At 46.2% G+C, this 27138-nt stretch overlaps 3 protein-coding genes across 4 annotated transcripts in view; all 3 read left to right on the top strand.

The window, feature by feature from the left end:
* Positions 1–555: 555 nt before the first annotated feature.
* LOC105906900 (E3 ubiquitin/ISG15 ligase TRIM25-like) lies at positions 556–5085 on the top strand. Its single transcript, XM_031560311.2, has 7 exons — positions 556–728; positions 2166–2595; positions 2992–3127; positions 3281–3376; positions 3636–3869; positions 4349–4371; positions 4575–5085. The coding sequence occupies exons 2-7, from the start codon at positions 2174–2176 to the stop codon at positions 4810–4812; spliced, it is 1149 nt and encodes a 382-aa protein (XP_031416171.2). The 5' UTR covers positions 556–728; positions 2166–2173; the 3' UTR covers positions 4813–5085.
* A 754-nt stretch (positions 5086–5839) lies between these two features.
* cbln12 (cerebellin 12) lies at positions 5840–9914 on the top strand. The gene is made up of 4 exons (XM_012835134.2): positions 5840–6926; positions 7856–8662; positions 8794–8913; positions 9089–9914. Exons 2-4 carry the CDS (start codon positions 8339–8341, stop codon positions 9284–9286), a joined length of 642 nt encoding a protein of 213 aa, XP_012690588.1. The 5' UTR covers positions 5840–6926; positions 7856–8338; the 3' UTR covers positions 9287–9914.
* A 1174-nt stretch (positions 9915–11088) lies between these two features.
* Positions 11089–27138, top strand: part of chd8 (chromodomain helicase DNA binding protein 8) — a 21582-nt gene continuing 5532 nt past the window's right edge. Inside the window, exons 1-31 of one of the 2 annotated variants that reach the window (XM_031559290.2) lie at positions 11089–11217; positions 11994–12266; positions 12372–13461; positions 13833–14138; positions 14395–14502; positions 14860–15362; positions 15658–15772; positions 16079–16291; positions 17476–17544; positions 17674–17729; positions 17885–18002; positions 18792–18875; positions 19037–19174; positions 19577–19698; positions 20076–20319; positions 20776–20952; positions 21212–21355; positions 21806–21904; positions 22121–22280; positions 22402–22612; positions 22779–22974; positions 23428–23598; positions 23771–24064; positions 24432–24652; positions 24756–24958; positions 25220–25376; positions 25671–25760; positions 25876–25979; positions 26150–26273; positions 26358–26430; positions 26640–26911. In XM_031559290.2, coding sequence (XP_031415150.1) covers positions 12493–13461; positions 13833–14138; positions 14395–14502; positions 14860–15362; positions 15658–15772; positions 16079–16291; positions 17476–17544; positions 17674–17729; positions 17885–18002; positions 18792–18875; positions 19037–19174; positions 19577–19698; positions 20076–20319; positions 20776–20952; positions 21212–21355; positions 21806–21904; positions 22121–22280; positions 22402–22612; positions 22779–22974; positions 23428–23598; positions 23771–24064; positions 24432–24652; positions 24756–24958; positions 25220–25376; positions 25671–25760; positions 25876–25979; positions 26150–26273; positions 26358–26430; positions 26640–26911 — 5741 coding nt within the window. In that variant the 5' untranslated portion in view covers positions 11089–11217; positions 11994–12266; positions 12372–12492. The remainder of the gene's footprint in view (positions 11218–11993; positions 12267–12371; positions 13462–13832; positions 14139–14394; positions 14503–14859; positions 15363–15657; positions 15773–16078; positions 16292–17475; positions 17545–17673; positions 17730–17884; positions 18003–18791; positions 18876–19036; positions 19175–19576; positions 19699–20075; positions 20320–20775; positions 20953–21211; positions 21356–21805; positions 21905–22120; positions 22281–22401; positions 22613–22778; positions 22975–23427; positions 23599–23770; positions 24065–24431; positions 24653–24755; positions 24959–25219; positions 25377–25670; positions 25761–25875; positions 25980–26149; positions 26274–26357; positions 26431–26639; positions 26912–27138) is intronic. The other variant, XM_012835302.3, reaches the window with a different exon arrangement.

The raw sequence follows: 27138 nt of genomic DNA, 5'->3' as shown, positions 1-27138 counted from the left end.
ACAAGCATCTGTGTCAAAGTAAACCACTTGTTTTTGCCACTCACAGACGCAAAATGTTATTATAAGTGGCTGACAACATGGAAAGGATCCCTACAGAGTTAGACCTGTGTCTGTTTATCTCAATAACTGTAAAGAAACTGTAGAAAATTACTGTTTCTACAGTTTCTGTAGTTTAAGTTTTAGTTTCTGTAAAAGATGACTGCAGACTGTTGCACTTGAGTAAGAATGGTACCTGTATTGTACTTTGAAGGTATGATCATTTTGATCACTGTCATGTGCTCTTGTCTTGAAGGCTCAACCCCAGATTATGTTTACATTCAGGGTTTACAACATGATGAGCCACACCTCTCAAAGACTGTCATTTATATAGCAAAATGTCATAATCTTGTATGTAAATTTGACACATTTACACATTAAAATCATGTTTATGATTGTATCCACATTTTTGTAGACACACAAACCCACTGGTGCACACACACACCCCCAAAGTGACACTCCCCCGAACCTCTCCTCCCCTCCTCCTCCTCTCTGGTGGTTAGCAGGTCATGTGACTGTCATGGCTCAGTAGCTCCTGCACTCATAGGTCAGCCTCTCAGGTTAAGTAGAGATGGGAGTGCGATAAGCCAGGCATTGGCGTACTCACTCACTCAGACTTGTGCACTGCTTCACCAGGATCAGGCTTGATGGCGAACAAACTCTGACAGACAACATCGGTGGGACCCAGACAGGTAGGCCTTCCTTCTGAATTCAGCTCTCCAGAACACAAGACATGTATAGAAATGTTCAGTTTGAGCCAAGACTTCCACAAGCATGTGGCTAGTCGGTAGTAGCCAGCAGCCGGCAGTTGGAAAGGCTGATCTCTTGATCCTCAATGTGTGACAGGTAGGGATTGGGTTGAGGTAATAAAGGCTGTCAGGTCATTATCACAGCCTGTTATGTTATGAAACTGTGTCAGGTTCTTCAAGGAAAATTCCGAGTGGAATTCTAACTATAGCTTTCTTTTCCCGACATAGAGCTGATGAATTAATGTAAAAGTCCCTATAAACAGGATTAAAACCTAATGAAAGGGCAGATTAAACGAGCAGTTGGACCTGGAGCTGCAAACTGATTAGTAGTCTTACACTAGTTTACACTGTGTGGCACCTGGCCTTAATACTTTGCATAACATATAAATTAGAAACACAAGAAAGCCTCAGAATGTCACTACAATCTGACAATAACATCTTTTTTGAATGTGTCTTGTAATTATTCTTATAAAATTATAATGCTAATGTATGTATGATTGTCTTTGGTATATTTCCTCAGTACGAGTGAAAATTATGTGTTTTTGCTAATGAAGTCTCAGTTTCTGAAGGAGACAAGGACGTTTCTAGCTATCGAAAAGATCAGGGGTTAAGTCAAATTTACCTGGGGCTTGTCTTTGTTTTGGTTTCTTTAAAGGGAGATTATCATTGGTAGGTTATCTACCTTGATATTAAAATTACATGCGTGACAAAAGACCCTTTATAGCCTAGCCTATATGTATGTGTCCTGCTTCAGCATTACTGTTTCTTACAGTCATGTCAATAAAGCAAGTCTATTTCAACTTAATTGAACTGAAAGAGAAAGAGAGAAACCTTCACTTGACAGACATGGCTGTCAATTTATCGTAAGCTAGTTGATGGTGTTACAGTTGTCTCACTTGGGTTGCAGTTTAGTCATGTCAATAAATACCCAATGAACATATCCACGCTCAATGATTTACCTTGAGGTTTCTTAAATAGTCAAGGAAGCTAGATCGTTTTTTTTGTTTTGTTTTTCACAACTGGAGCTTTTTATCTGGGTGTGCGCAATTTTGTGTGCACTGTGCAGCGCTTGATTAATACCCTCCTCCTTCAAATGCTGCAAGTCAAGTTCCACTCTTACACTGTTGTTTCAGTATGAACACCTCCGTTTTCAGTGTGAAAAAACTTGGGGCTAGGTTTGAAATGTTCAGGTCTAGTGTATGTCCGAGTGATCGCCACTGGAACAGGAAACGTCAGATGAAGTGTCTTACACACACTAACACATAGTCTCTTAAATCTCAGTAAGTTATCTACTCTCTCACCTCTGGGCTAACTCACTGGTTCTCAACTCTGGGATAACTCTCTGGTTTTCTCCTCTCTCTCACCTCTGGACTTAAACAGCCATCATCATGGGCTCAATGGACGAGGAGCTCACCTGCCCCATGTGCCGTGACCTCTTCAACAAGGCCCACCTGCTGCCCTGCGGCCACAGCCTTTGCCAATCTTGTGTGCGAGAGGCCTGGGGCCCCCGCAGTGCAGAGCAAGATGGCAGAAAGGGCCGCTTCGTGTGCCTGCAATGCCAGGAGGAGCAGCGGGTGGTGCTGTGCGACTGCTGCCTGCCCACAGGGGAGAAGGATGGTGACAGTGGAAGTGATGGTGGTGGTTGTGATGGAGGTGATGGTGGTGGTCGTCAGGGCCGTGCCGTGGCGGTGAAGACCTGCATGCGCTGTGAGGTCTCCCTGTGCACCAAACACCTGCAGCCACACCTGGACTGCCCTGCCTTCAGCTCACACCTGCTGGTGGAGCCACTGGGAGACCTGTCCTGCCGCAGGTAGGCAGTGGACTAGTCCTGTCCCGGGCTGGAAGTGATTTTTATACTTTGTGACAAGAATGCAGTCTGGAGTCAAACGCACCACTCTCTTGTTTTCTGTTTGAATCTACATGACTGCTCTGAATTTCCAAGGCTTTAGATCAGTTTTTTATTGACACCATTTATGTCATTAAGACATGTAAGACAAGAGTATGTCAGAACACAAGTTGCATTTAACAGCTGGTGTACGCTTTGGATCAGTTTTGAAGGTTTCAAACACATTCTAGACAATAATCCCTCACACCCACATTCAAACCAAATTTTATACATGGTTGTCTCTCACTTGATTTTTGTCACTGTGTATCTGTTTGGTCCTATAGGATACCTTGTTACCATAGCAACTTGTTTCCACCACAGGTGTCCCCAGCACAAGGAGCTGTTTCGTTACCTCTGCAGCGACGATGGCCTGTACCTGTGTGCAGACTGCATTCTAGAAGGGGCCCATCGCCAGCATCGTGTCAGGGGCCTGAAGAAGGTGGAGGAGGACTTAAAGGTGAGCTCAGATCCAGCTGACAGTCACAGGCTACTGGAATGTGCTCAGGCTTACCTAACAATCTGTGTTTCGAAGAACATGCGTTGCTGTTTCTTTGTGTGTGCATGTATATACACATTTATTATTTCTGAACTGTTTGCATTCTGTATTCAGGTCACGTTAAAAGGCCTTCTACAGAAAACGCAGGATAAAATAAAAGAAGGAGAGAAGATTCTCAAGGGACATGAGAAAACAATCCGAACATTATCTGTGAGTGAACTGCGCAAATACAAAACAATCTCCCATTCAGCTTCCTTTTCTCTCTGTGTCTGTCAAAGTTTAGGTGTTTTTGTGTGAATTTACTATACTATTTACTATACTATACTATACTATACGATTTTACATGTCACATCTAAAACTTTCACACATATTCACATCATAAAATCATAGAACACTGGTCACTGATGTGTAGTAATTTTGGCCCTGTATCTGAAGCCTGGTACTTGGGTTGGGGGATTATACCACTCAGGAGTCTGCAGAGATGGATAAGGCTCAGGCGGATAGGCTGAGCTCAGGGCTTCAGCTGCGGGTGGAGCAGCTGGTGTCGGCCCTCACAGAGAGCACCCAGCACGAGAGGCAGGAGGCCCTGCAGAGCCTACAAGAGGATGGGGGCCGGCTGAGGGCCGACCTGACCCAGACCGAGGTCATCAACCACTACATCACCGCACTGCTGGAGGAGAGAGACCCCTTCCTACTTATCTGGGTGAGGACTGAATCAGCACACTGGACTCATGACATATGGAAAGCAAAGACAAAGGCGGAGTCCGTGATTCTAATCCAATACACTTTTTGTCAAATTCAGCTAATACCTGACCAATCAGTGTGTGCACTAAAAAAAACTGTGTTTGTACACAGTCCTGACTCTGCAATAGGAAGCAAACATATTGACTCTGATCAAGCCATAGACAATTCAAGCCAATCAACACGATACTTCGGTAGCACGGAAGGGAGGATGTAATTTGATTGGCTGTTGAGAGTTTTAAGAGAAACATTCTTGACTGTTTTTTTAATACATGCAAAGCAAAGACCATTTTAATTAATTACTGTCATGATATGATCCATTTGATGTTTTCATGTCTGCTCTATGATAACTGGAAGCTACACAAAGTTCCATGTCATACAGTACTAAGGGTTGTGGTTGTACTTCCTGGCTCTTAATGTTGGCCTGTTTGTATCTTCCAGGCATTACAGTGTGATGACTCAAAGTAAGTCAGTAGCATTTTTGTATTAGATGTTAGTTTTAGATTCCATAGTTATTTTTTTTATCAATTTATAGAAACAAGAAGAAGTTACAAAGGGTAGAGGTATCGCCACTGGTTTGTAGGTATGTGTGTGTCTGTGTGTGTACAGAGAGAGAATGTGAGTCTGAAGCAGGAATTGTTTAAGATGTTTTCTCTCTGGTGTACAGACTGATGAACGACCTGAATTTGCCAGTGTTCAGCCCGAAGTCTGCGGACATAGATCGAAAGCGCATCCTTGAGTACCTGGAGCACAAGTACCGCGAGTTCATCACATCGACACTGCGCTGCCTCAGCGACCTCAAGAGAGAGCTGTGTAGGTGTCTCCACTGTTACCTGGGGGAGTTCTGCTCTTCATTCAGTTCCACTGATCCTCTACGCCAGGGGGTTTCTCAGTCCTGTTACTGAGCCTGTCCCCCCTTGTTTTTCATCTTTCTGCTGACCTGAATGACCTAATCAGCTTAAAACACATGATTTGAATGAATTTGAATTTGAATTAGAAATTGCCATTTTTGTTACAATGACAGTCAAGTGTACTTAGACCAGGGACTAGCAGTGGGGCTTCAGAAATATGATTGAGAAGCTGTGGGCTACATCCTCTGTTTCACTTTTTTCCTTTCAACTCTCCGCCTCCACCTTGCAGTAAGTAGCCCAATCAGCCTGGACCAAAACTCCGCCCACCCTCTCCTGAGCCTCTCTGCGGACCTGCGCACAGCTGAGAGGGTTAAAACCCGCAGGCTGCGGCCCGCCCACCCCGACCGCTTCGACCACTGGTCTCAGGTGCTGACCTTGCAGACGTTCTCCTCAGGAACGCACTACTGGGAGCTGGAGACTGAGGGCTTCTGGGACATTGCAGTGACCTACCCAATCATCGAGAGAAAAGGCAAACTGGGCACAGCCTTTGGCAATAACAAGGTGCAGAATCAATCACAGAGTATTTCTGGTGATATTTTTTTCATGCAAGATTCTTTCTTTATAAACAGACATTTTTAAATTGCTCCAATTTACTTAATATTCAGTGTTACCGGTTCATTTGTGAAATCATTATGTGTATACTGTAATTCTCTTCATTGTCAGCGTCTCTTTCATGATTGACAGGTGTCTTGGAGTCTTACGCAGCAGCACGACAGGAAACTGGCAGCGTGGCACAACCGCCGGAAAATCCGTCTCCCTTCACAGATGAAGGGCAGCCGTGTGGCCTTGGTTCTCAACTACGATGCGGGCACCATCACATTTTCGGAGGTGAGGTCCGCCTCCATGCTGACCCACCTGCACACCTTCAGCACCCGCTTCACCCAGCCTGTGTGCCTGGGCTTTGGCCTCTACAAGCCGGACCTGCACAGCCAGATCTCCATCGTCAGGATGTCCCCAACCAGTCAGACCCCTCTGAGTCAGGACTATGCTCAGTCCCCCCCCATTGGCTGCAAGCAAAACTGATCAAAGTCATTGTGATTATGATGGTTTTGAATAATTCGGTATAACTCATGTAATAACTTATGTGTGTTAAGCTAATCAAGAGTGCCACTAAGAGGTCCAGTCAGGTATAGGAAAACCTGCAAAGAAGGGGGGCACTGAAGCAACATTGAGAACCACTGGCCTATAGGACACAAGAGATGCTGCCTGCCTGTTTGTCCTACACAATGCTCACAGCTGAGACTGTCAATGCTTTGTGATGAACCGTCTACTCCCAACATTTCACAAGCAGGCCTGTGATCATCAGGGGGGTGGGGGGGCCTTCTAAAAGGCAGTACCCAAATCTGTCACAAGGTAGTGACATTTCACCTTTTTTGCTTGTCCCATTATATAGCTTCACCTATGGTTCTAATTTTATTTTGGTTACATTTTGCCTTTGCAAGGCAAGGTATTGACTGTTTATCATGAGTCTTAGCCATAATGTTTTAGCTTTTGATGGAGAAAAACTTTTTTTTATATATGGACAACCTCGGGTGAGTGGACAGAGTGAACAGTGTCCATTGTAAAGACAAACAGGACTGTAGTAGTGATCAGAAATTCAAGTATGGAGATACTGATATGTCTGAATTTTGGTTTAGGTGCACTGTATGTCAGGTAGTTTAATAAATCCTTGACGTCTTGTGATTGAGATTATAGAAATGTCAGAATGTCTTGTTTGTGTTTGTGTGATTATAGTGCCTGTCTTTTTTTTGTTACATGTTAATCACATCTGTAAATGTTTTTCAGCCAAACGTATTCACACCTGTAAACGTAGGACATCTAAACATTACAAAAAGGCATATGTGTGTGTATGTAAGTGTGTATGTAGGTGTTTGTTTGTGTGTGTGTATGTTTGTGTGTGTACATGTGTGTGTGAAAGAAAGAGCGAGAGAGAGAGAGAGAGAGAGAGAGAGACTGTCGGAGGGAGATTTTTAGGGGAGGGTCCAGTGGCTGAAGTAGTGAGAAGGACTGTAGCACACATGATAGATCAAAGGCTGTTTCCATTTTTCTGGAGGACTGGCACACAGAGCTCATAGGAACTATACATTGCTCCCTTCAAGCTGAAACAGGTGAATTCATACTTCCATACTTTACTCATGGTTTCTGTTACTAGGTTTTATAAAATCATTTGGAAAAAATAGGAAAATTATTATGTCATTTTCGGAAATGGAATGTCATCCCCATATCCCATAAATAGTATTTACATGCCTTGTTATACTGTTATACATTTGAGCTTACTCTGACCTGATCTATTGTTTTGTGCTGGATAAAATGGATGACTATTACAGGTGTTGCTGATAGTATTTTTTTACTTTCACATGTGAAAGATGTAAACAGAGGTTAAGTAGATTTACATCATTCAAGGATGTATGTGAATGCACTGGAAGTAAATTAAATTAAATCATATTAACTGATCAAATTGGACTATGTGTCAAAATCCTTCTCAGGCTGAGAAACTGAACTAATAACCTGGAGTTGATATTAAATGTTGTAAAATGCCATTTAAATGATTATGTGCCATATGACTCTGCATGTTTTTAGATTTTGATAGAATTTAAAATATGATTACAGGATCGTTACAGTGAAATAAAAAGAAAAGGGGATAGACTGTAGGAGTGGGAGGGCAGAGGGAGAGGCAGTTGGAGGGGGGGGGGGGGGGTGGTGGTGGTGGTGGTGGTGGTGGGGGGTATGTTGTGGAACGTTAGGAGGGAGGGAAAGCGTGTGAAAGACAGATGGTCTCTCAGTGGAGTTGTTCCTTTTTCTCTCTTTCGTTCTCACTCCCTTCTGGCTGGTTTCACCCTCTTGCTGACAACAATCCAGAGCGTTACCTCATGCCCTCCTCCTCCCTTCTCTCTCTCTCTCTCTCTCTCTCTCTTGCTATCCATCACTATCCCTCGCTTTCTGCTGCTCCTCCTCACCTGTTCTCCTGCTGTCATGAGAATCCACCTATAACTCCTGCAATCCTCTCTGTCTCCTTTCCTTCCCCTGTTTCTCCCAGGCCTTGCTCAGGATGACGATGGCTGTCAACTGAAGCTGTTAAGCCCATTGCCTTCTGTAGTCTCTGTAACAAGTCAAAGAGGAGGCCCCTTGGTCCAAAGAAACGGACAAAGATAGTTAGGACCAGAAAAAAAAACCTATTTACTTATCACTCAGAAGTCATTAATACCACTACCACAGCAGCATATCTAATGTTTTGCATATTGTGTGTGCTACCATTTTATCCTGACAATACATTTATATTCAGCTTCTCTGGACTTTTGTCTAGCCACCTGTTGAACATTCTGAGGGCTAAAGTGCCACTTTATATCGTTGTAGCAATTTGTTTTAAATGCACAGGTTCCCCAAAATCCTGATCAGAATAACTGAGGTCTGCAGCAGTTACAAGGCAGTTGTATGAATGCCGTAAAGGGCACTTGATTTTACACAACAGAGAGAATAATTCAGTCACTCCCAGGTGGAGCTGCAGTGAAACAGATATCCCATGGCCACTCTAGGGCTGATGTGGAGCAGGAAGGCTGGGGCCTCTGGTCAGACTGCTGGACTGCTGACGACCCTGCTCCTGGGACTGCTGATGCTGTCGTGGGGGCCCCTGGGGGTCTGGGCCCAGAATGACACAGAGCCCATCGTGCTGGAGGGGAAGTGTCTGGTGGTGTGCGACTCCACCCCATCCTCGGAGCCCGCAGGCAACGCCCTGGGCATGTCGGTGCGCTCAGGCACCGGGCGGGTGGCCTTCTCCGTCACTCGGCAGACAAACCATGAGCCAACAGACATGAGCAATCGCACCATGATCATTTACTTTGACCAGGTAAGCAACTTGCTATCCTAAACTCTGTGGCCTTGTCATAACAGATAAGATGAGCATTATAATCATGGTGATTTCAATATGTCTATCAAACACCATGTTAATAGTTCTCACTACATTTCTCCTTGTCTAAGATATTGGTGAATGTGGGTAACCACTTTGACCAAGAGAGTAGTGTCTTCTTGGCTCCTAGAAGAGGTGTATACAGTTTCAATTTTCACGTGGTGAAGGCTTACAACAGGCAAACCATACAGGTGAGAGATCCTCAATGCAACAGCAGAGTATGCAGAGACCACATGTTACACAGGCATTCTATATAATGTTTTCACTCACCTAAACAAATAGAGTAAATCCAAGACATTCTTGTTCAATATTTGACCGCACAGACGAATTAATGAATGACACAATGACCCTTTGTGTGTCCTATAGGTTAGCCTGATGCTAAATGGCTGGCCTATGGTATCAGCCTTTGCTGGGGACCAGGATGTGACAAGAGAAGCAGCCACCAACGCTGGCCTGGTGATTATGGAGAGGGGGGACAAGGCCTACCTCAAGCTGGAGAGGGGAAACCTGATGGGGGGCTGGAAGTACTCCACATTCTCTGGCTTCTTGGTCTTCCCCCTATAGAGGAAGTCTTGGAAAGGGGGTAGGGGGTGGGAGTGTTGCAAGTGTGGGGACAGTTACAAAACAAAAACAACTTTGCAACTCTTCCTCATAAGGTAACACTAGTGAAATGTATTTGATTAATAAATAGCTACAGAAATCAAAATCTGCAATAGCTTACACTGAAGGTAACCACCAGATAATTGTAATGCCATATTAAAATAGCTATAATTTATCTTTTTAAAATAGCTATAATTCATCTTTGGTAAATTATAGCTGTTGGATTGGGTTTGGCTGACAGGTGCATGATCTATTGGAATTACGTTTGTGCCAGCTCCGAATTTGCCTGGTAAAATTCACAAGCTGTAGCCCTGCAAAAAAAATGGTGTTTCAGCACAATTGACCACATGCTTTATTATTTAATTGCTGAATCAAAGAATATGAAAAAAGGTGATCTATCTCTTCAAGGCATCTTACAAACTTTTTTTCAGTTCCTGGTAATCTGACTGTTCCTCTTGTAAGGGTGCATTGTATCCCGGTTTACTCCTTGGAATAATAACATTTAATGCTTGCCTGCTTGTGCTCAGCTGTACATTTGCATTTATGACCAATTTGTATAATGTTTAAAATGTATTAAATGGACTAAACCTTACAAAGTCTATTGTTGCTTTTTCATCATTACCCAAAGTATTGTGTTTTTGAACATCTTCATTTCCTCCAATAAAGCCTTCCAAACCATACTCACCTGCTGCGATTGGACCGTATTAATGATCATGGCAGCTGTTTGTAAATATAGCTCTCAGCACCAGAGTTGGCATGGTCTCACAGAATTTGCTGAGGGGACCAGCATAAGCACACCACATAGCGGATACTCCTCACAGCGCCACCAACTGACCGCAGGCAGATGGACTGTTTTGGCAAGCCTGCACTCAGTCATGCTGGACTCCTGTGGATCCAGCACCAGGCCATGTCAGAACCAGTCAGTTACACTACTGTGGTTCAGAGAGAGAGAGAAAATTCCTCAGATGTGCGTGTGACCCTAAGTGTGTGAAACACATTATTTGCATGATAGAAATTTCAACATACAACATTATTTAGCTAGGCCAGTTATGCTTTCACATGTCTCAACCCTTATCCAGAAGTAAAAACATAAAATTAAGACCTCAGTTACTAACAAGGATGATTCATAAACATAAAGAAGGATTCATTCCTTGTTATATGGTGTAAAAGTAGGACAAATTTAAACCTCAGTGAAAGATCCACACATGGTTCTGGTAAGAATATAGGCAATATAGAGAATATATATCAAACAATTACTCTGATGCTGCTTCATAGTTCAAAACCAGATGAAATGGTGGCCTGGGGAAAAAAGAGATGGGAATAACCTTGTCTTTCGCCTAGATATTGTAAAAACCTTTTATGAAGATTAATTTATTCCCTTTCCAAGATTAAGCCAAATAACCCACAATTTCAAACATTCACGAGTCCAACACCTGTATTAAGGATATCTATATTTCAAAGAAACTGGTGGAGAATGGCCGGACACGGTTGTATGCATTAATACTCTCAATTTACGTCAAGATGGAGGGTCAGGTTACATTGTGTTTCCTCTTGCCATTTAAATTCCACATCGCTAGTTGAGGCAACCTCTCTGATCTCAAGTAGGCCGCATTTATTACAGAGTCAACCTAACTATGTCAGCGACCGATCTCCATTATCATCTCCCGCCCAGTTCGTCCACACAACGAAAAGATCGACACCACCTCGAGCCAATGGCGTATCTGAATATTGCCGGCCTGTGGGACCGCAAACCAATGGCAGCAAAGCGGATGGGATTCGAGCGAACACTTTCGACGCTGGTACTGGCAAGAATGTTAGTTCCTGCTCTACACTGGCCGTTTCCTGTAATCGTGCAGTGTTGTGAGACGGAGAAAGCCATGTGTGTCGATGCAAAGGTAAATTTAGCACCCTGAAATTATAATGGAGAATGTCATAGCAGTGGATGGTAACGTTATTAGCGGTTATTTTAGCAGAAAAACCGACGCAACGCCATTCAAAAAGCTTCGCGGCCTTACCCGTGTCTGTACGTAGTCAGGCTATGGTTTTTGTAGCACGTTGCTTTGGTTTGGTCCGGTTTGTTGATGAGAGGGATTGAAAGAGAACCCGAATGAGAGAGTTTGGTATGAGACTTAGTTAATGAATGAGATGCTAGCTAGATTCGACCATAACAACGTTTAACTTGTCATGAAAATAATCAATATATGGAGTAATCGTTAGCAGAAGCTAACGTTTGTCGAGGCTAAATGGTGGCTGTTGACGGGTTTGTTCAGGAGCTAGCTAAGGACTCTTACGATTGCCTTGACACTAGAGTTTCATCACAGATAGCATCTCCACAGAGAACGGACGCAAATGTTACTAACTATTTAGTTATATTCCGTCAATCATACTGCTTTATTTACTGTTTACCGTCTGCGATTGTCATTATCTCAATGTAGTCTCTTTTACGCAAGTGTAAAAAGCTAGGTAGTTAGCCCTCCATCAGTGAAGTAATAAGGTGTCTTATCATAAGTCAATTGAAGTATAGCATAACTGAGTACAGCTGCTGTTACTCAGTAGCAAGACATTGACTTGTATTCATTTGACAAATTTAGTTTTGATGCCCAATGAGTGCCAGTTGCCAAGTTGACTGAACTTATCTCTAACGTTAAGTTCTTGTCCTGTTCTGTCACAGGAAAACGGCAACAGTGGATGTTGTCATTGATGGGCGTCTCTGTAGTGGCTTCACAGAAAAGAAAGAAGATACTTCAAATAAATAAGAAAAAGGGAGGGGAGGAAAAGGTAAAGGACTAGCAGGGGAAGCTGGGCAGATCTAACCCCTCTTCCCCTGAGCCTCACTCCCAACTTTGCCCCATATGAAAGCCTGTTTTTCCAGCCCAGGCAATCCTGAAGCAAATTGTTTTAGCAGGAACAAGATTTTTCAGAAGTCATCTGTGAGGAAAATAAGGTAAGTCCTGTCTACAAATTTGGATTTTTTTGCTGAAGTAAGAACTGATGTCCTTTTCTTTCTCTTATCTCTCCCTACTCATTTTTTTTCATTCTTTTCCTACAGTATTTTCCTATCAGTCTGACTGAAGTCCACACGGCTAACTGCTGTTCATTGGTAGTTCATTCGTGGTCAACTATCCCACATTCAATTTTCTGAGTGGTCTTACGCTCGACAGCTCGCCAACATGGCTGACCCCATCATGGACCTCTTTGACGACACCCCACTCTTCAACCTGGACGCCCTGCCGGAGGATGCTTTCTCTCACGGCTCCTCAGATCCGGTCGAGGAGGCGCTGAAGCTGGCCCTGGGCCAGGTGGATCCTCCCTCAGATCCTGCGGCCACGGTCCTCAGCGACACCATGACCACTGTCTCCTCTGTGGCCCCGGCTGTGGCCCCCACCGTCCCAGTCCAAGTTCATACGCAGCAGCCCATGCAGGTCTCCCTTACGCAGGCAGTCCCGGTCTCCTACCAGGCCCCCATTTCCGTTCAGGCAATGTCTCAGACGCCCCTCACGGTGGTCAGCAGCAGCGGGGCCACCACAGTGTTGATGAGCTCCCCGCTGTCTGTCTCGGGGGCGCAGACCACCACTCTGCAGCTACAACCCCAGCAGCTCGCTGCAGTCCAGCAGGCGGCGGGCCAGGGTGCCCCCAAGATAGTCATCCTCAAGGGTCCCCAGGGCCAGATGCTGCAGGGGCTAACTGGATCTGCCGGTTCTCCCTCGGGTAAGGTTACGATTGCGCGGATGCTCACTGGGACCCCCCTCAGGCCCGGCATGTCTATAGTGTCCGGCGGAACTGTGCTGAACGCGGCGTCCCCTGGACAGGGGCAGGTGAAGCTGAGCACCGGGGTTCAGCGGCTGGTGCAGACGGCCAATGGGCCAATGAAGCAGGTGATACTCACTTCCATGCCACAGTCGCAGGTACAGACTCAGCCCATGCAGGTGCAGATCCAGTCGCAGGGGCAGCTGGGCCAGCAGGTGCAGCAGGTGCAGCTCCAGACACAAGGGCAACTGCAGCAGACGGTGCAAATGCAGCCGCAGACGCAGGTGACTCTGCAGGCACCCATGCAGACACAGACGACGGTCACCACGACTGCGGGCACCACGGCTGCAGTACGACCACAGGGGATCACACTCTCCACGTTGCCTCAGCAGGTGAGTGTCATCTTACACACGGCTGCCTGACAGAAAGCAGCACCATTCGCTGAGGTATATGCATTTCAGCACTGTTGAAGCCCGTGCAAGGTTGCCTCGTCCTCGTCACGACCTGTGAGGTCATTTATGTCATTTTCAGACAATAGCTCCACTTCCATTTTTTTCCTAGCAGACCTGAGGAGTGTGCTCGGACTGCACACCTGTAGTTTACCTTCCTTTGACACAATCCAGTGGTTTTAATAGGATTTTTCAAACCTTTCCAAGCCAGAGTGCTGATGTGGATCTCTGCTATTGCTCCCGTTCTCAGTGACTAACCTGACCTCTCACTCCATTTCCCTCTCTTTGTTTTACTCTTCCCTGCCTGTGTTCAGGGCGAGGGCAAGAGGATCACGCTTGTGCTGCAGCAGCCCTCTCAAGCGGGACAGGCGGGGACTGTGGCCGTGAGTGGAGCAGCCACTGTGACCGGAACCGGAGCGGCGGTGGCGACAGTGGCTGGCACCGGCCAGCAGCAACAGCAGCCCAGGCTGGTGCTGGGGTCCATGCCGGGGAAGCTGGTACTGCAGGGTGGCCAGCTGGCAGCGCTCACCCAGGCCCGTGCCGGGCAGACAGGGGCACAGCCAAAGGTGCTCACCATCCAGCTGCAGGTCCAGCAGCAGCCTAACCAGCAGGGAGCCAAGGTTGGTGTGAGCGCAGCTTTATAAGTCATCACCTGTTTATGTTGTGATTAAACAACAGGAAATGGCCTTATTAGGGCTAAGAAGATTAACAAAGGTGTTGGTGGCATTTGGCTCTGTGTCTGTAAGAACTGTAGGTTGCCTCTTTTAACTAATGTTGTCTTCCTGAGATGCTTGTGTCATTTGAAATGCAAGTTATTGTTGTATCTGTCTCTATAAGAGCTTTTTGTAAGTAACTAATGTTGCCCTGTTGCTACAGTTTCAGCTCGTCTCCACACCCGGTGGCACCCCCCAGGTGGTCCAGATCACCCAGGGGCCGGGAGGGCAGAGACTGGCAGTGCCCCTCAAACTGCTGCTACAACCACAGGTACGAGAGCAATCATCAATCTTTTTTTAATCTCTCCATCGCTTTCACTGTAGTCCCATCCTGTACACTGTGATTTACTCCAAGGTGAGGGTTCCTCATCTCTGAAGGGTAGTTGAAGGATGAGGAATGCTTAGACTTGTTACATAGTGAATAAACTGCTCTTGTCGGGTTAGGTGTTAGACAGCGCTGTAAGTATATAACCATAAACAGAAGAATGTCTGCATATTTTTTTGCCCCTAAAAATGATTTAATATGTATCCTCATTTCCTTGAATGTGTTTCCTGAGGCTTATAAAGAATATGATTTCTCCATGTGTAACCTTCCCTCTTGCGCTCTTGCTTTTGTGTGCACGTGCAGACAAGCGGTGCCTCGTCAGGAGCTGGCACCTTCTCCGTGGTGAAAGTGATCAACACGTCAGCCGCCGGTGCCTCTACAACCACCACGGTCGCCTCTCCCGGCGTGCGCCTCGCCAAGGCCCAAGAGCCAGTGCGGCGGGTGGAGACCCTGTGCAAGCAGGAGAAAGCCAACCGCATTGTGGCAGAGGCCATCGCCCGTGCCAAGGCCCGCGGCGAGCGCAACATCCCACGTGTGCTCAACCAGGACGAGCTACCCTCTGGGCAAACCTCGGCGGATGCGGAAGGTGCAAGTGGCAGCGCTGCAGTGGTCAAGAAGAAGGGAGGAGGGGGAGGGGGGAGTAAGAAGAAGAGTCCGGTGGCAGCAGTGGCCGGAGGGAAGGGCGGAGGAGCGGCTGGAGGAGGAGGCGGAGACAAGAAAGGAAAGGCCAAAGCGGGAGGAGCGGTTGGAGGAGTTGCCGGGGTGACCAGTGGAGGAAGCAAGAGCAAAGGCAAATCTAAACTCAAGTAAGAATCTGTGTGTGTGTGTGTGTGTGTGTGCGCTTGTGTGTGTGTGTGTAGGTGCATTGATTGATTTGTTTGAGATGGAAATGTATTATAGGTTTGACCTTGACCGGCTGCTTATTGTGTAGATAAGACCTTCACCTGATATTTACTTTCTGGGTCATGACTGCAACATCAGCTGAAGGTCAACCAATGTTCTGTGGAGTGTCCTATGGGTATATTCGTGTCGTTGCTGTCTTCTTGTCCCTCCTCTAACTTCAGGATGTCTCTCCTTGCCCGTCTTTCTCCCTGTGTTCAGCACCATTACTCTAGTGGGTGGGAAGAAGAGGAAGAGGAACGGCTCCTCAGACCACTCTGAAGGGGAACTCAGCCCTGCTGCTTCTCCGCGGGCACTGGAGGATGACATGCTGCAGGTACAGCACTCCTCTACACCTACATATGAATACACTAACACACACACACACACTCTCTCTCCCTCCCCCTTCCTTTTTGATGTGTCAAATATAGACATGTAACATATATATCATGTATTTTATATTCTAACATATATAGTTATATATAGTTCTTCTTTGGTTCTTTCCACTAGACTGCAGTACAAAGCCATAGAGAGATTAAATGTGAAGAAGTTATATTCTTTCACGTTTGGCTTTATTGGGGCTTTCTCTCTGATGTGACCTTGAACTTGTTTGTATGACTTTGACCTTGGCCTCCCCCATTAGACACGACGCTCCAACCGTCAGATCAAGAGGAAGAAGTACACGGAGGACCTGGACATCAAGATCACGGACGATGAGGACGATGCAGATGAGGACGTGGACGTGACCACGCCGGCTGCACCGCCTGTTGCCACCCATAGCAAGTCCATGGGTGAGCAGCTCCAGCAGGAGCTGGGATTGGACGTAGACGGCGTCAACAGCATGCAGTTCTTTGTGGTGAGCCTGCAAGATGAGATGTGTTCTCTGGTTTCTTTTTAGACTGTGAGTAAGTAAGGCAAGTTGGTAGTTTGTTAAAGGCTGGGAAGAACTATAGCAATATAGTACTAGTGACTAGAGGATAAAATGCCATCAATTCCAAGTATTAAGAACTTTAAGGAGAACTTACATTTTTAAAAGTTTATAGAATGTTTTAAACTGTGCCCTATTTGGGTCTATTGGGCCAACTGTTTGGCTCCAAAGTTTTATTAGGGACACTTAATGATCCAAATCGGACCAGTAGTTTATTTGAACGCTTAAACCAGCAACAGCTATAAAATGGAATCCTATGAGGCAAACAGCTGCGTCAAAGTAAACCGCTTGTTTTCGTCACTGACAGGCTCAGAAATGTTATTTCCTGACTACATGGAACGGACCCCTAGAGAGATATTCTTGTGTCTGTTTACCTCAGTAACTGTAAAGAAATTGTAAAAAATCTGTTTCTACAGTCAGTGGTTTACCTTTCTTTAGTTTTGGTCTCTGACGTAGCACCCCATACAGTGCCTGTAGTCGATTATTGCGGTGAGGGGCTGTTTTCTAACGTTTACAAATGGAGAAGTAATCAACTACAGCCACTTGAATAGTTTGCTACATCAGAGCCCGGAAGAAGAGACAGACAAAGCACTGATAGTACAAACAGTTTCTTTTGAGGTAAACAGAAGCAGGTATATCCCTGTAGGGATCCTATCCATGTTGTCAGACACTAGCAATAACGTTTATGAGCCTGTCAGCGGTGAAAACAAGCGGTTTACTTTGATGCAGATGCTTACCTCATTAGATTCCATTGTATAGCCGTTTTGTGGTTGCTGGGTTTGACGTTGTTGCTCAATACTGGACTGTTAAGTGTCCCTAATAGAATTTTGGACCCAAAAAGATCTACAAATAGGGGCAGGCTCAAAACTCCTTAAGTTCTATTGTGGTGAGTTTGGAATTGGATGTTTCAACTGCTGTGTGTTTTTTTGGAGGGAGGGGCAGCAACTCTATTTGAACTTGTTAAAACTTGTATAGGTAAAAAAGACATTTGAGTTTCAATATCTTCAATATCAAGGGTTAGTCACAGAAGGCTGGTATTTTGATGAGATGCTGATTGGAGGATTGTCTTTTGGGTGACGAACTAAAAAGATGTGTGCCATTGTCCTCTGCAGGAGAATCCCAACGAGGAAGATGCTGCCATTGTGGATAAGGTTTTATCTATGAGATTAACCCAGAAAGAGGTGTGTGTAATGCATGGCCTTAAACCTCACCCCACACACACTTAAAATCCCTTTCAAGTAATTTTGATCTTTTGTCCAGGTTGGTTTCTAAGTCATTTTTACTGTTGTCATTTCTTGTCTGTGTTATAGGTCACTCAAGGCCAGTTGATCAATGTGGAGGAGTTCTTTGTCAAGTACAAAAACTAGTACGTGTTGATATTGGTTTCAGTTTACAGAAGTGAACTCCTGTACAGTTCTTGTGCAGAACCTGCACAATGAAGAGTTACATATTGGTGTGTGACGTGTGATATGTGTGTGTGTGTGTGTGTGTCTGTCTGTGTGTGTGGTGTTCCCTCTTCAGCTCCTACTTGCACTGTGAGTGGGCCACTCTTGAACAGCTGGAGAGAGACAAGAGAATCCACCAGAAGTTGAAGAGATTCAAGATCAAACACACCCAGATGAGGAACCTCTTCCAGGAGGTCAGTGCTCATTTGAATACATTTGTGTGTCATGTTGCACTGATGCACAATCTCGTATTATGAGGCCAACTTTGAAAGAGGATATCTGTAATGCTCCAGGGCTATGATGTCAACAGTAGCAATAACCGATGCTATAGCAAAGATGTAGCAAAGTTATTTAACAACAGAAGAAATGGCTAACATGGCAAACTAAATATGTATCTATTAAATTAGCCAGCACAGATAGTGACACAGTGCTTTGGTAGTGTGGTGGTGGTTTCACACTGTGCGGATGTTACACAGTATGATCAAGTTAAGTTTTGACCAATCTATGCTGATGTGTTTGGCTAAAGTGGAAAGAGCAATATGATAGGCCACAGAGAATGCCCCTTTGAATGCCCCATTTGTGGAGAGCCACTTCAGGAATATAACAAAAAAACACACACAAATGCAGGGAAGTTCGAAAAAGCAAAGCGGTTTGTAAATGCAGATTTGTCAATCAGTAAATAAAAGGCATAATGGCAAAATATGGTTTGTCAATCACAAAATACATTTGTGAATCGCATGGCATTTATTTGTGAATTATAAGGCAAATCTGGTCTCATGTTGTAAGGCAGAGGTGATTTATGTTTGTTTTTTCCCGTTGGTCACCTTACATGTGAAACACAATCATTTTGACTCTTTATGACATGACTTTTGACCCTTTTTCTGTAGTGACTGTAATTGTCCAGTTTTGCCATCTCACCTGTGGTAAATGAAAGTTGTGAAGCCCTTGTCCCCTAATGTCTCCCCCTGTACATGTGCCCTCAGGAGGAGGAGCCCTTTAACCCAGACTATGTGGAGGTGGACCGCATCTTGGACGAGTCCCACAGTGTGGACAAGGACAACGGAGAGGTTTGTTCTAGAAGCCACTGTCATTCTGAAATGCATGAGAACTCATCATGTAATTCAATATCAATAATAATGAACATACAATTGGAAATTATCAGATAATGAATATGCCATAATTCGTTTGTAATTAGTATGATGCAGTATGAAATGTTTGCTCCCTGCAGCCGGTGGTGTACTACCTGGTGAAGTGGATGTCTCTGCCCTATGAGGATGCCACCTGGGAGCTGAAGGAGGACGTGGATGAGACAAAGGTGGGGGACTTCAGGAAGATCGAGGGCCGGCAGGCCTGTGTTAAGAAAACGGTGAGTGCTCCAATCTATAGGTGCTGGCATTCTCCCCCACAGGGCTTCTGCTGTAGCCGGACTCTAGACTTGATCTCAGCTCTAATGTATCGCAGCTCTGCTTTTTGCTGGGACAAAGACTGGTGACCTTGATTTGAAAAGTTAGAAAAAAAGCATTGTGTTGGTATTGAGAGGTACTGGAAGAGAGTAGTGATTTTATACTGGTTAAGGGATGGTTCAGTGGCCTCAAATTTAACAGAAGAGAATATAATATGCACATGTCACTACCCCACAAATTCCTATTTAGTCTTGTAGTAGAACAGTCAGTTCAGTTATATTCACTGAAAGGCAGTGCCAGACTGCTTTTAGTTACTTGTTTATTTAACCTTTGACCTCCATGAACCCCTTTCCTCTGCCACCTAGCCCCGACCCCCTGCGGCATCCTGGAAGAAGCTGGAGGAGTACAGAGAGTACCGCAGCGGCAACACTCTGAGAGAGTACCAATTAGAGGGGGTCAACTGGCTGCTCTTCAACTGGTACAACAGGTATGGGATTCCAGCTGTGTACAGACACATTCTCACACACACACACACACACACACACACACACACATGCATTTTTACTTGTATATTCACGTGCACAATCAAAGATTTAAATCCATCTCCATATATTTTCAGCTGTGTATTCACGTGTGCAAAGACATAAATGCATGTGTATATACATTCTTCATGTATGGATACTGAAAGTCAACCTTGTTTGTTACTACTAAGCACAAGTGCCATGCATCTGTACTATAATGATTTTCCATAACATTTCCGCAATGGTGGAGTGCTGTCATTCATAATGAATGTGTGCGTGGGTCTCTCCATGCTGTTAACACACATGACCAAGTGAGTTGTGCCTTTTCCTCTCTCCCTAACAGGCAGAACTGTATCCTGGCAGACGAGATGGGCCTGGGGAAGACCATCCAGTCCATCGCGCTGCTGTCGGAGGTGTACGCGGCCAATGTGCAGGGCCCCTTCCTCATCATCGCCCCTCTCTCCACCATTACCAACTGGGAGCGCGAGTTCGCCACCTGGACCGACCTGAACGCCATTGTCTACCACGGCAGCCTGGCCAGCCGACAGATGATCCAGCAGTACGAGATGTACTGCAAGGACGACAAGGTGTGGTGTATGCTTGTGTAGCTTTGACTGCACCTGTGTGGTGTATGCTTGTGTAGCTTTGACTGCACCTGTGTGGTGTATGCTTGTGTAGCTTTGACTGCACCTGTGTGGTGTATGCTTGTGTAGCTTTGACTGCACCTGTGTGGTGTATGCTTGTGTAGCTTTGTCAACTAGCTGACTGCATCTGTGCTGTACATACATTTGGACACGACTCAAGTAGATGCTGCATGGATTCCTATTTGTCTTACTTGGCATTAAGGCTTAAGATTGATTGCTTCAGTAAATACAGTGTTGATTGGGTTCTGATGTGTGATGCATCTATTAATTAGAATGTGTTTCATTCATAGTTTAGTTTTTTCCTGTTATAAATAAAATCCCTAAAACCCTGTTCTAATTGTTAGTATTAAAATAAATCTGGGCTCTACTATGTCTCTAAGAGTTGGTTGTTCTTTGCAGGCCCAATTGATCCCGGGCGCATACAAGTTTGATGCGCTGATCACCACCTTTGAGATGGTGCTGTCCGACTGCCCCGAGCTACGGGAGATCTCTTGGAGGTGTGTGATCATCGACGAGGCCCACCGCCTGAAAAACAGGAATTGCAAGCTGCTCGACAGCCTCAAGATGCTCGATCTGGTGAGACACTGAAGTTTGACCTGCCAGCACTCAGCCACACGTTGTTGTTTTGCCCTCATATGTCATTTTCTCCACTCTTCTGCTTAAAAGCTCTGTCACCTAGCACACACTCACACATACCACATACACACGTGCATGCAAACTCTAACACACACAGAAAGACACTCTAAAAAGCAAGAGGTGTAGTAAAAAAGTGTTGGTGTGGCGGTATAAGACAGCATCTGAGACGCAGGATGACTTTATCGCCTTCCCTCCCCAGGAGCATAAGGTGCTGCTGACAGGTACTCCCCTGCAGAACACTGTGGAGGAGCTCTTCAGTCTGCTGCACTTCCTGGAACCCGCCCAGTTCTCCTCGGAGACGGAGTTTCTGCGTGACTTTGGCGACCTCAAGACAGAGGAACAGGTACGCTGGCACAGAGACGGCAGTTTGTGATGCAATATTGCACCCACAAGAATATCAGCAGACCCCAGTCAAGCTCTGATATCCTCCTCACTACTTTTACCATAGAAATACAGAAGAATACAATGGACACATTTTCTTCCAATAGTCAATTATTTTGTAACTGTTAAAGGAATTAAAGGCGTAATAACTAATAGCTTAAGCCTAATCAGATATACTTGTGATATTGGAAGCTGTGAACAATCAAATGTCGACACTTGCATCAATTCTACATTAACTTCCCTGACTCTTGGGTCTTTGTTTAATTAATTACTGCCATTTGTACTTGTAATAAATGTCACCACATCCCTCAGCAGTGCAGGGCAAGGAGATGCCTAACAGAAGTTTGGTGCCCATTTCAGTTCCTCTGTTTTCTGTGTGCCTGTGGCTGACTGGTGTTTCTCTGTGTTTCAGGTGCAAAAACTGCAGGCTATCCTGAAGCCCATGATGCTGCGCCGTCTGAAAGAGGACGTGGAGAAGAACTTGGCTCCCAAACAGGAAACCATCATCGAGGTGTGTTTGCATAACACTTTAGTACTCTAATGGTGACGTTCGTGCTCAAGCTGTATCTTACTGAGGAGTGGAAGCAGGAGCCCAAGTCCCAGGAAAATAAATACTTGGCAATCTGACAACCTGCCTTCATGTGGGCATATATGCAGTCCAAGACTTTCAGATATGGCCAAGCCCTCAGTGGTTGCTGATCTGGTCTTTTCCTTTGATGGTGTGTAGGTGGAGCTGACGGATGTGCAGAAGAAGTACTACCGTGCCATCTTGGAGAGGAACTTCAGCTTCCTCAGCCTGGGCGCCACCCACAACAGCAACGTGCCCAACCTACTCAACACCATGATGGAGCTGCGCAAGTGCTGCAACCACCCTTACCTTATCACAGGTATACAGCCAGGGCGGCAATTTGCCTGGTGCAATTTACTTGGTGCCCTTGTGAATATGTTAATATGATCGGCCACTGTGGCCTTGATTTCACCAATATATCAATAATATGTTATCCGCAGGAGCGGAGGAGAAGATTGTGGCAGAGCTGAGGGAGGTGTATGACCCCATGGCCCAGGACTTCCACCTGCAGGCATTGGTGCGCTCGGCAGGAAAGCTGGTGCTGCTCGACAAGCTGCTGCCTCGGCTCAAGGCTGGTGGACACAAGGTGCTCATCTTCTCCCAGATGGTTCGCTGCCTGGACATCCTGGAGGACTACCTCATCAACAAGCGGTAGGTGCCCTGCCTCACCGGAGCAACTGAGCACAGTAACTGTTCAGAGTTACCGGGAACAATTACTGCAGTAATTGTAACGTTGAGAAATGTACATGGCAAGAGCAAACTCATTTTTAATGTTGTTGGATGTACATAAGGAATTGTTTCTGCTTGCTGTGCATAGCTACCTGTACGAGCGGATTGACGGCCGAGTACGGGGAAATCTGCGTCAGGCTGCCATCGACCGCTTCAGCAAGCCGGACTCGGACCGATTTGTGTTCCTACTGTGCACCCGGGCAGGAGGCCTGGGTATCAACCTCACTGCAGCCGACACCTGTGTTATCTTTGACTCCGACTGGAACCCTCAGAATGACTTGCAGGTAAGGGGCCGACCATGGTGACCCCCCCCCATCTTTACAGACCACACACTTTATGAACTTGCATTGCAGATGTACTATATTTCTGTGTGTGTGTGTGTGTGTGTAAATTAGTGCTGTCAAAAGTAACGTGAAAGTCAATTTTGATGGTTTTATTGGAAATCTGTAGCTCACTGTAGATAAATACACTTCTTTTGTGTTGATTCTATATTAATTCTGTGATTTTACATTTTTATACATAATTACAAGCTCAAATCTTAAGAAGAAAAAAAGTGATTTAAATCACAATCATGTCAGATTGTGCGATTATTTAGTATTATATGCAATTAATTAGTTACATGCTACAACCGCTACCCTATACATGAATCTTCCATGTAACCATATATATGCAATACGGTGTAAAGGTACACAGCATTGTTTGTTTTGTCAATACCCCTCAACCCCTCTGCTCTGTAGGCTCAGGCTCGCTGTCACCGTATCGGCCAGTCCAAGGCGGTGAAGGTATACCGGCTGATCACCAGAAACTCTTACGAGCGGGAGATGTTGGACAAGGCCAGCCTCAAACTGGGCCTGGACAGGGCTGTGCTGCAGAGCATGAGTGGTAACAAGGAGGGCACTGTCAATGGGGTGAGAAGCTTATACTCATGCATGCGCACACACACACACACACACACACACACACACACACTACTAAATCACAAATTCATAGGCTCAGATGTACCTGTTTAGCACTAAAGATGCATTTCTTAGAGATGCATGTGGATGTTCTGCAGCACTAACCACCCGTACCGTATTACAGCAAGTTCAGCAGTTCTCCAAGAAGGAGATAGAGGACCTGCTGAGGAAAGGTGCGTACGCCGCCATCATGGATGAGAACGACGAGGGCAGCCGCTTCTGCGAGGAGGACATCGACCAGATCCTGCAACGGCGCGCCACCACCATCACCATTGAGAGCGAGGGCAAAGGCTCCACCTTCTCCAAGGCCAGCTTCGTGGCCTCCGAGGACCGCACGGACATCCAACTGGATGACCCCGAGTTCTGGCAGAAGTGGGCCAAGAAAGCGGACATCGACTATGACACGATGAACAGGAAGGTAAGGAGCTTCCTTATCTGTGCGTTCAGGCTGTTGTACGTGAAAGCTCACTGTTTTCCAGGGTGGCCCAGAATTCCCCTTATGACTGCATGTAATGTTCCAGTGCTACGCACTATTGAGCACCAGTTGTACGTCGCTTTGGACTAAAGCGTCTGCTAAATGACTAAATGTAAATGTCACAGAGCAAGCCTCCACAGACCCAATGGCAAGATCTGGTGTGTCAAGAGAACTTCCTGACCAGCCTATGTTGCACCATTGCATTTTGCACCATTCCTTCCTTATCAGGTTTCTCATTTCTTCCTCCTTATTCACCCCATCTCTTCTCCCCCCTCATTTTGTCTTTCCCTCTGTCTTCCTCTCTCCCTAGAACACACTGGTGATTGACACGCCCCGTGTGAGGAAGCAGACGCGACAGTTCTCTACCCTGAAGGGAGAGAGTGGGGGCGACGCCTCTGAAGTTGACAGCGACGAAGAATACACCCACAATTCCCGGCAGGCGCGCTACTCCCGACGCTCTGACCGCCACTCCGGAGGTGGATACGGGCGCACGGACTGCTTCAGGGTGGAGAAGCACATGCTGGTGTATGGGTAGGTGGCATGGCTCTTCCTGTTTCCATGGCCCTTCATCTTCCATATAAAAGTTGTGATAATTATTAACCCCACTACTCCTGTATTGACACGTGTCCTCCAGATGGGGGCGCTGGCGTGATATCTTGTCCCATGCGCGCTGCAAGCGCCGGCTGGGCGAGCGGGATGTGGAGACCATCTGCAGAGTCATCCTGGTCTTCTGCCTGCTGCATTACCGTGGCGACGAGAACATCAAGAGCTTCATCTGGGAGCTGATCACGCCCCCTGAGAACGGCCGTGCTCCTCATGCACTCCTCAACCACTCCGGTGCGTCTGCTGCCTGTCCCTCTGCCTGTCTCTGTCTGTCGCTTGTTATTCTGACCGTCATTCCCTCTATCTGATGTACAGCTGACACACACTTTAATGCACACATACATCTCTCCTGCATTAACATCCTCTCCATTCATGTAAACCATTATAGCCTCTTGTAATTGTTGTGTGATCAGTGTCATGTTACTGTCCTGCTGCAAAGAATCCATAGGAATCTCTGTGTGTGACTCTCCCTGTGCGTACATCTCTCTCCCTCAGGCCTGTCCATCCCAGTGCCTCGTGGCCGTAAAGGGAAGAGGGTGAAGGCCCAGAGCTCTTTCGACGTGCAGAAGGTGGAGTGGATCCGCAAGTACAACCCAGACACCCTGCTGGTGGACGACAGCTACCGCAAGCACCTCAAACACCAGTGTAACAAGTGCGTATGTCTGAGTGCTCGCACAGTCAGCTTTCTTTTCAGTCCTGGTTCCAACACAAAATGGCTCCTCTAATAATTTAGCTGACCGGTGGAAATAAGTAGATGAGTGAAGCCAAAACATTTACTTTTACTTTGGAACTTTCTGCATTGTCCAGTGTGTTGATAGTTAACTGTACATCACTATATGTTGTTGTGGATATGATCGTGTCTGAACATTTCCTTAGTTTAGCTTGAGCATCTATAATTAAGGCCTTTATAATAGGATTTCTCCATTCCTCTTTTTCCCTCCATCAGGGTGTTGCTGCGGGTGCGTATGCTGTACTACCTGAGGCAGGAGGTGATCGGAGACAACGCCGACTCCGTCCTGAAAGGAGCAGATGCCAGGTATTGTTTCCGGCTCAGCCCAGAGTCATTAACCAGCCCTTCCCCCTTCCCCCCTTTCCCCACAGTGGCCACTTCATCATGCCGACACTGAGCTGACTCCTGTGTCTGTTTTTAGGGACATCGACATCTGGATTCCGGAGATGGAACAGCAGGAGTACCCATCTGGCTGGTGGGACTCGGATGCCGACCGCTCCCTTCTCATCGGCGTGTTTAAACACGGTGTGTGTGTGTGTGTGTGTGTGTGTGTGTGTGTGTGTGTGTGTGTGTGTGTGTGTGTGTGTGTGTGTGTGTGTGTGAGAGTGTGTGTCCCTAAACCTGTCCCCCTTATGTAGTTGGGATAAGTGTAGACTCCTTTGTTGACGTGAATGTGGTCTGCCTCTGTCACCCAGGCTATGAGATGTACACCACCATGCGTGCCGATCCGTGCCTGTGCTTCCTGGAGCGATGCGGTCGCCCTGATGACCAGGCCATCGATGCCGAACAGCACTCTGCTGACCCGGAGTTGGGAGAAGGGTGCGTGATGATACTTAACTGTGTAGTTAAGAAACCTTCTCTCCTGTAGGATAAAAAACTGATAACTATGTGTTATGCGTATAGGGGGGACGACGACAAATATAATGAAGACCCAGAGTTCAAGCCCCAGATGAGACACAAAGACATGTACGAAGAGGTGAGAGAACGTCTTTTCTGCCACGGTGGTTGTTCACACTCGCTGTACATTTTCTTTTTCTGAATGGGAAGAATTGGAGTCTAAGCTGCTAACAAAGAGGTGGAGCTGTTTTGTGGGTTACTGTGTTATGGGGAGGAGAGTATCCACAAGTATCCCAGACTGTTCCAGAGTGCCCCAGCTTTGGGTAAACGCTCCGTTTTTCTACTCAGGCTGATTCCATGAACACTGACGAGATCTGTGTGGAGGACCGATCAGCCCCCGTGGCGTCTGAGGGATCATCCTCCGGCCAGACGGGCAGCTGCTATTGGCCGACCAGCTCGTCACTCACAGCCCGTCTGAGACGTCTGATCACGGCATACCAGCGCAGCTACCGGCGCGAGCAGCTCAAGATGGAGGCCGCTGAGAAAGGAGATAAGAGGCGAAGGAGATGCGAGCAGGCCAGCAAACTTAAAGAGATAGCCCGCCAAGAACGCCAGCAAAGGTAGCTACCCTCAAATGTGACCACTATATTCAGCCATATTCTTTGAGCATATCTTTGTGTTAATCATTGTAACGTCTCTCAGAGCCCAATGTGAATTGCAGGTTAACAATACATGTTCGGATATAACCAATAGAGGCTTTGGTCTAAATGTGGGTGGGAGCCATTTGCATTTTCAGTACATTAGCTTATTGAGTGCACTCCAAACAATTCTTGGGAATACTTGGGAA

This window comes from Clupea harengus, chromosome 22, assembly GCF_900700415.2.
Source record: "Clupea harengus chromosome 22, Ch_v2.0.2, whole genome shotgun sequence".
In the NCBI taxonomy this organism is placed as follows: Eukaryota; Metazoa; Chordata; class Actinopteri; order Clupeiformes; family Clupeidae; genus Clupea; species Clupea harengus.
This window is presented reverse-complemented; position numbering and strand designations above follow the sequence as displayed.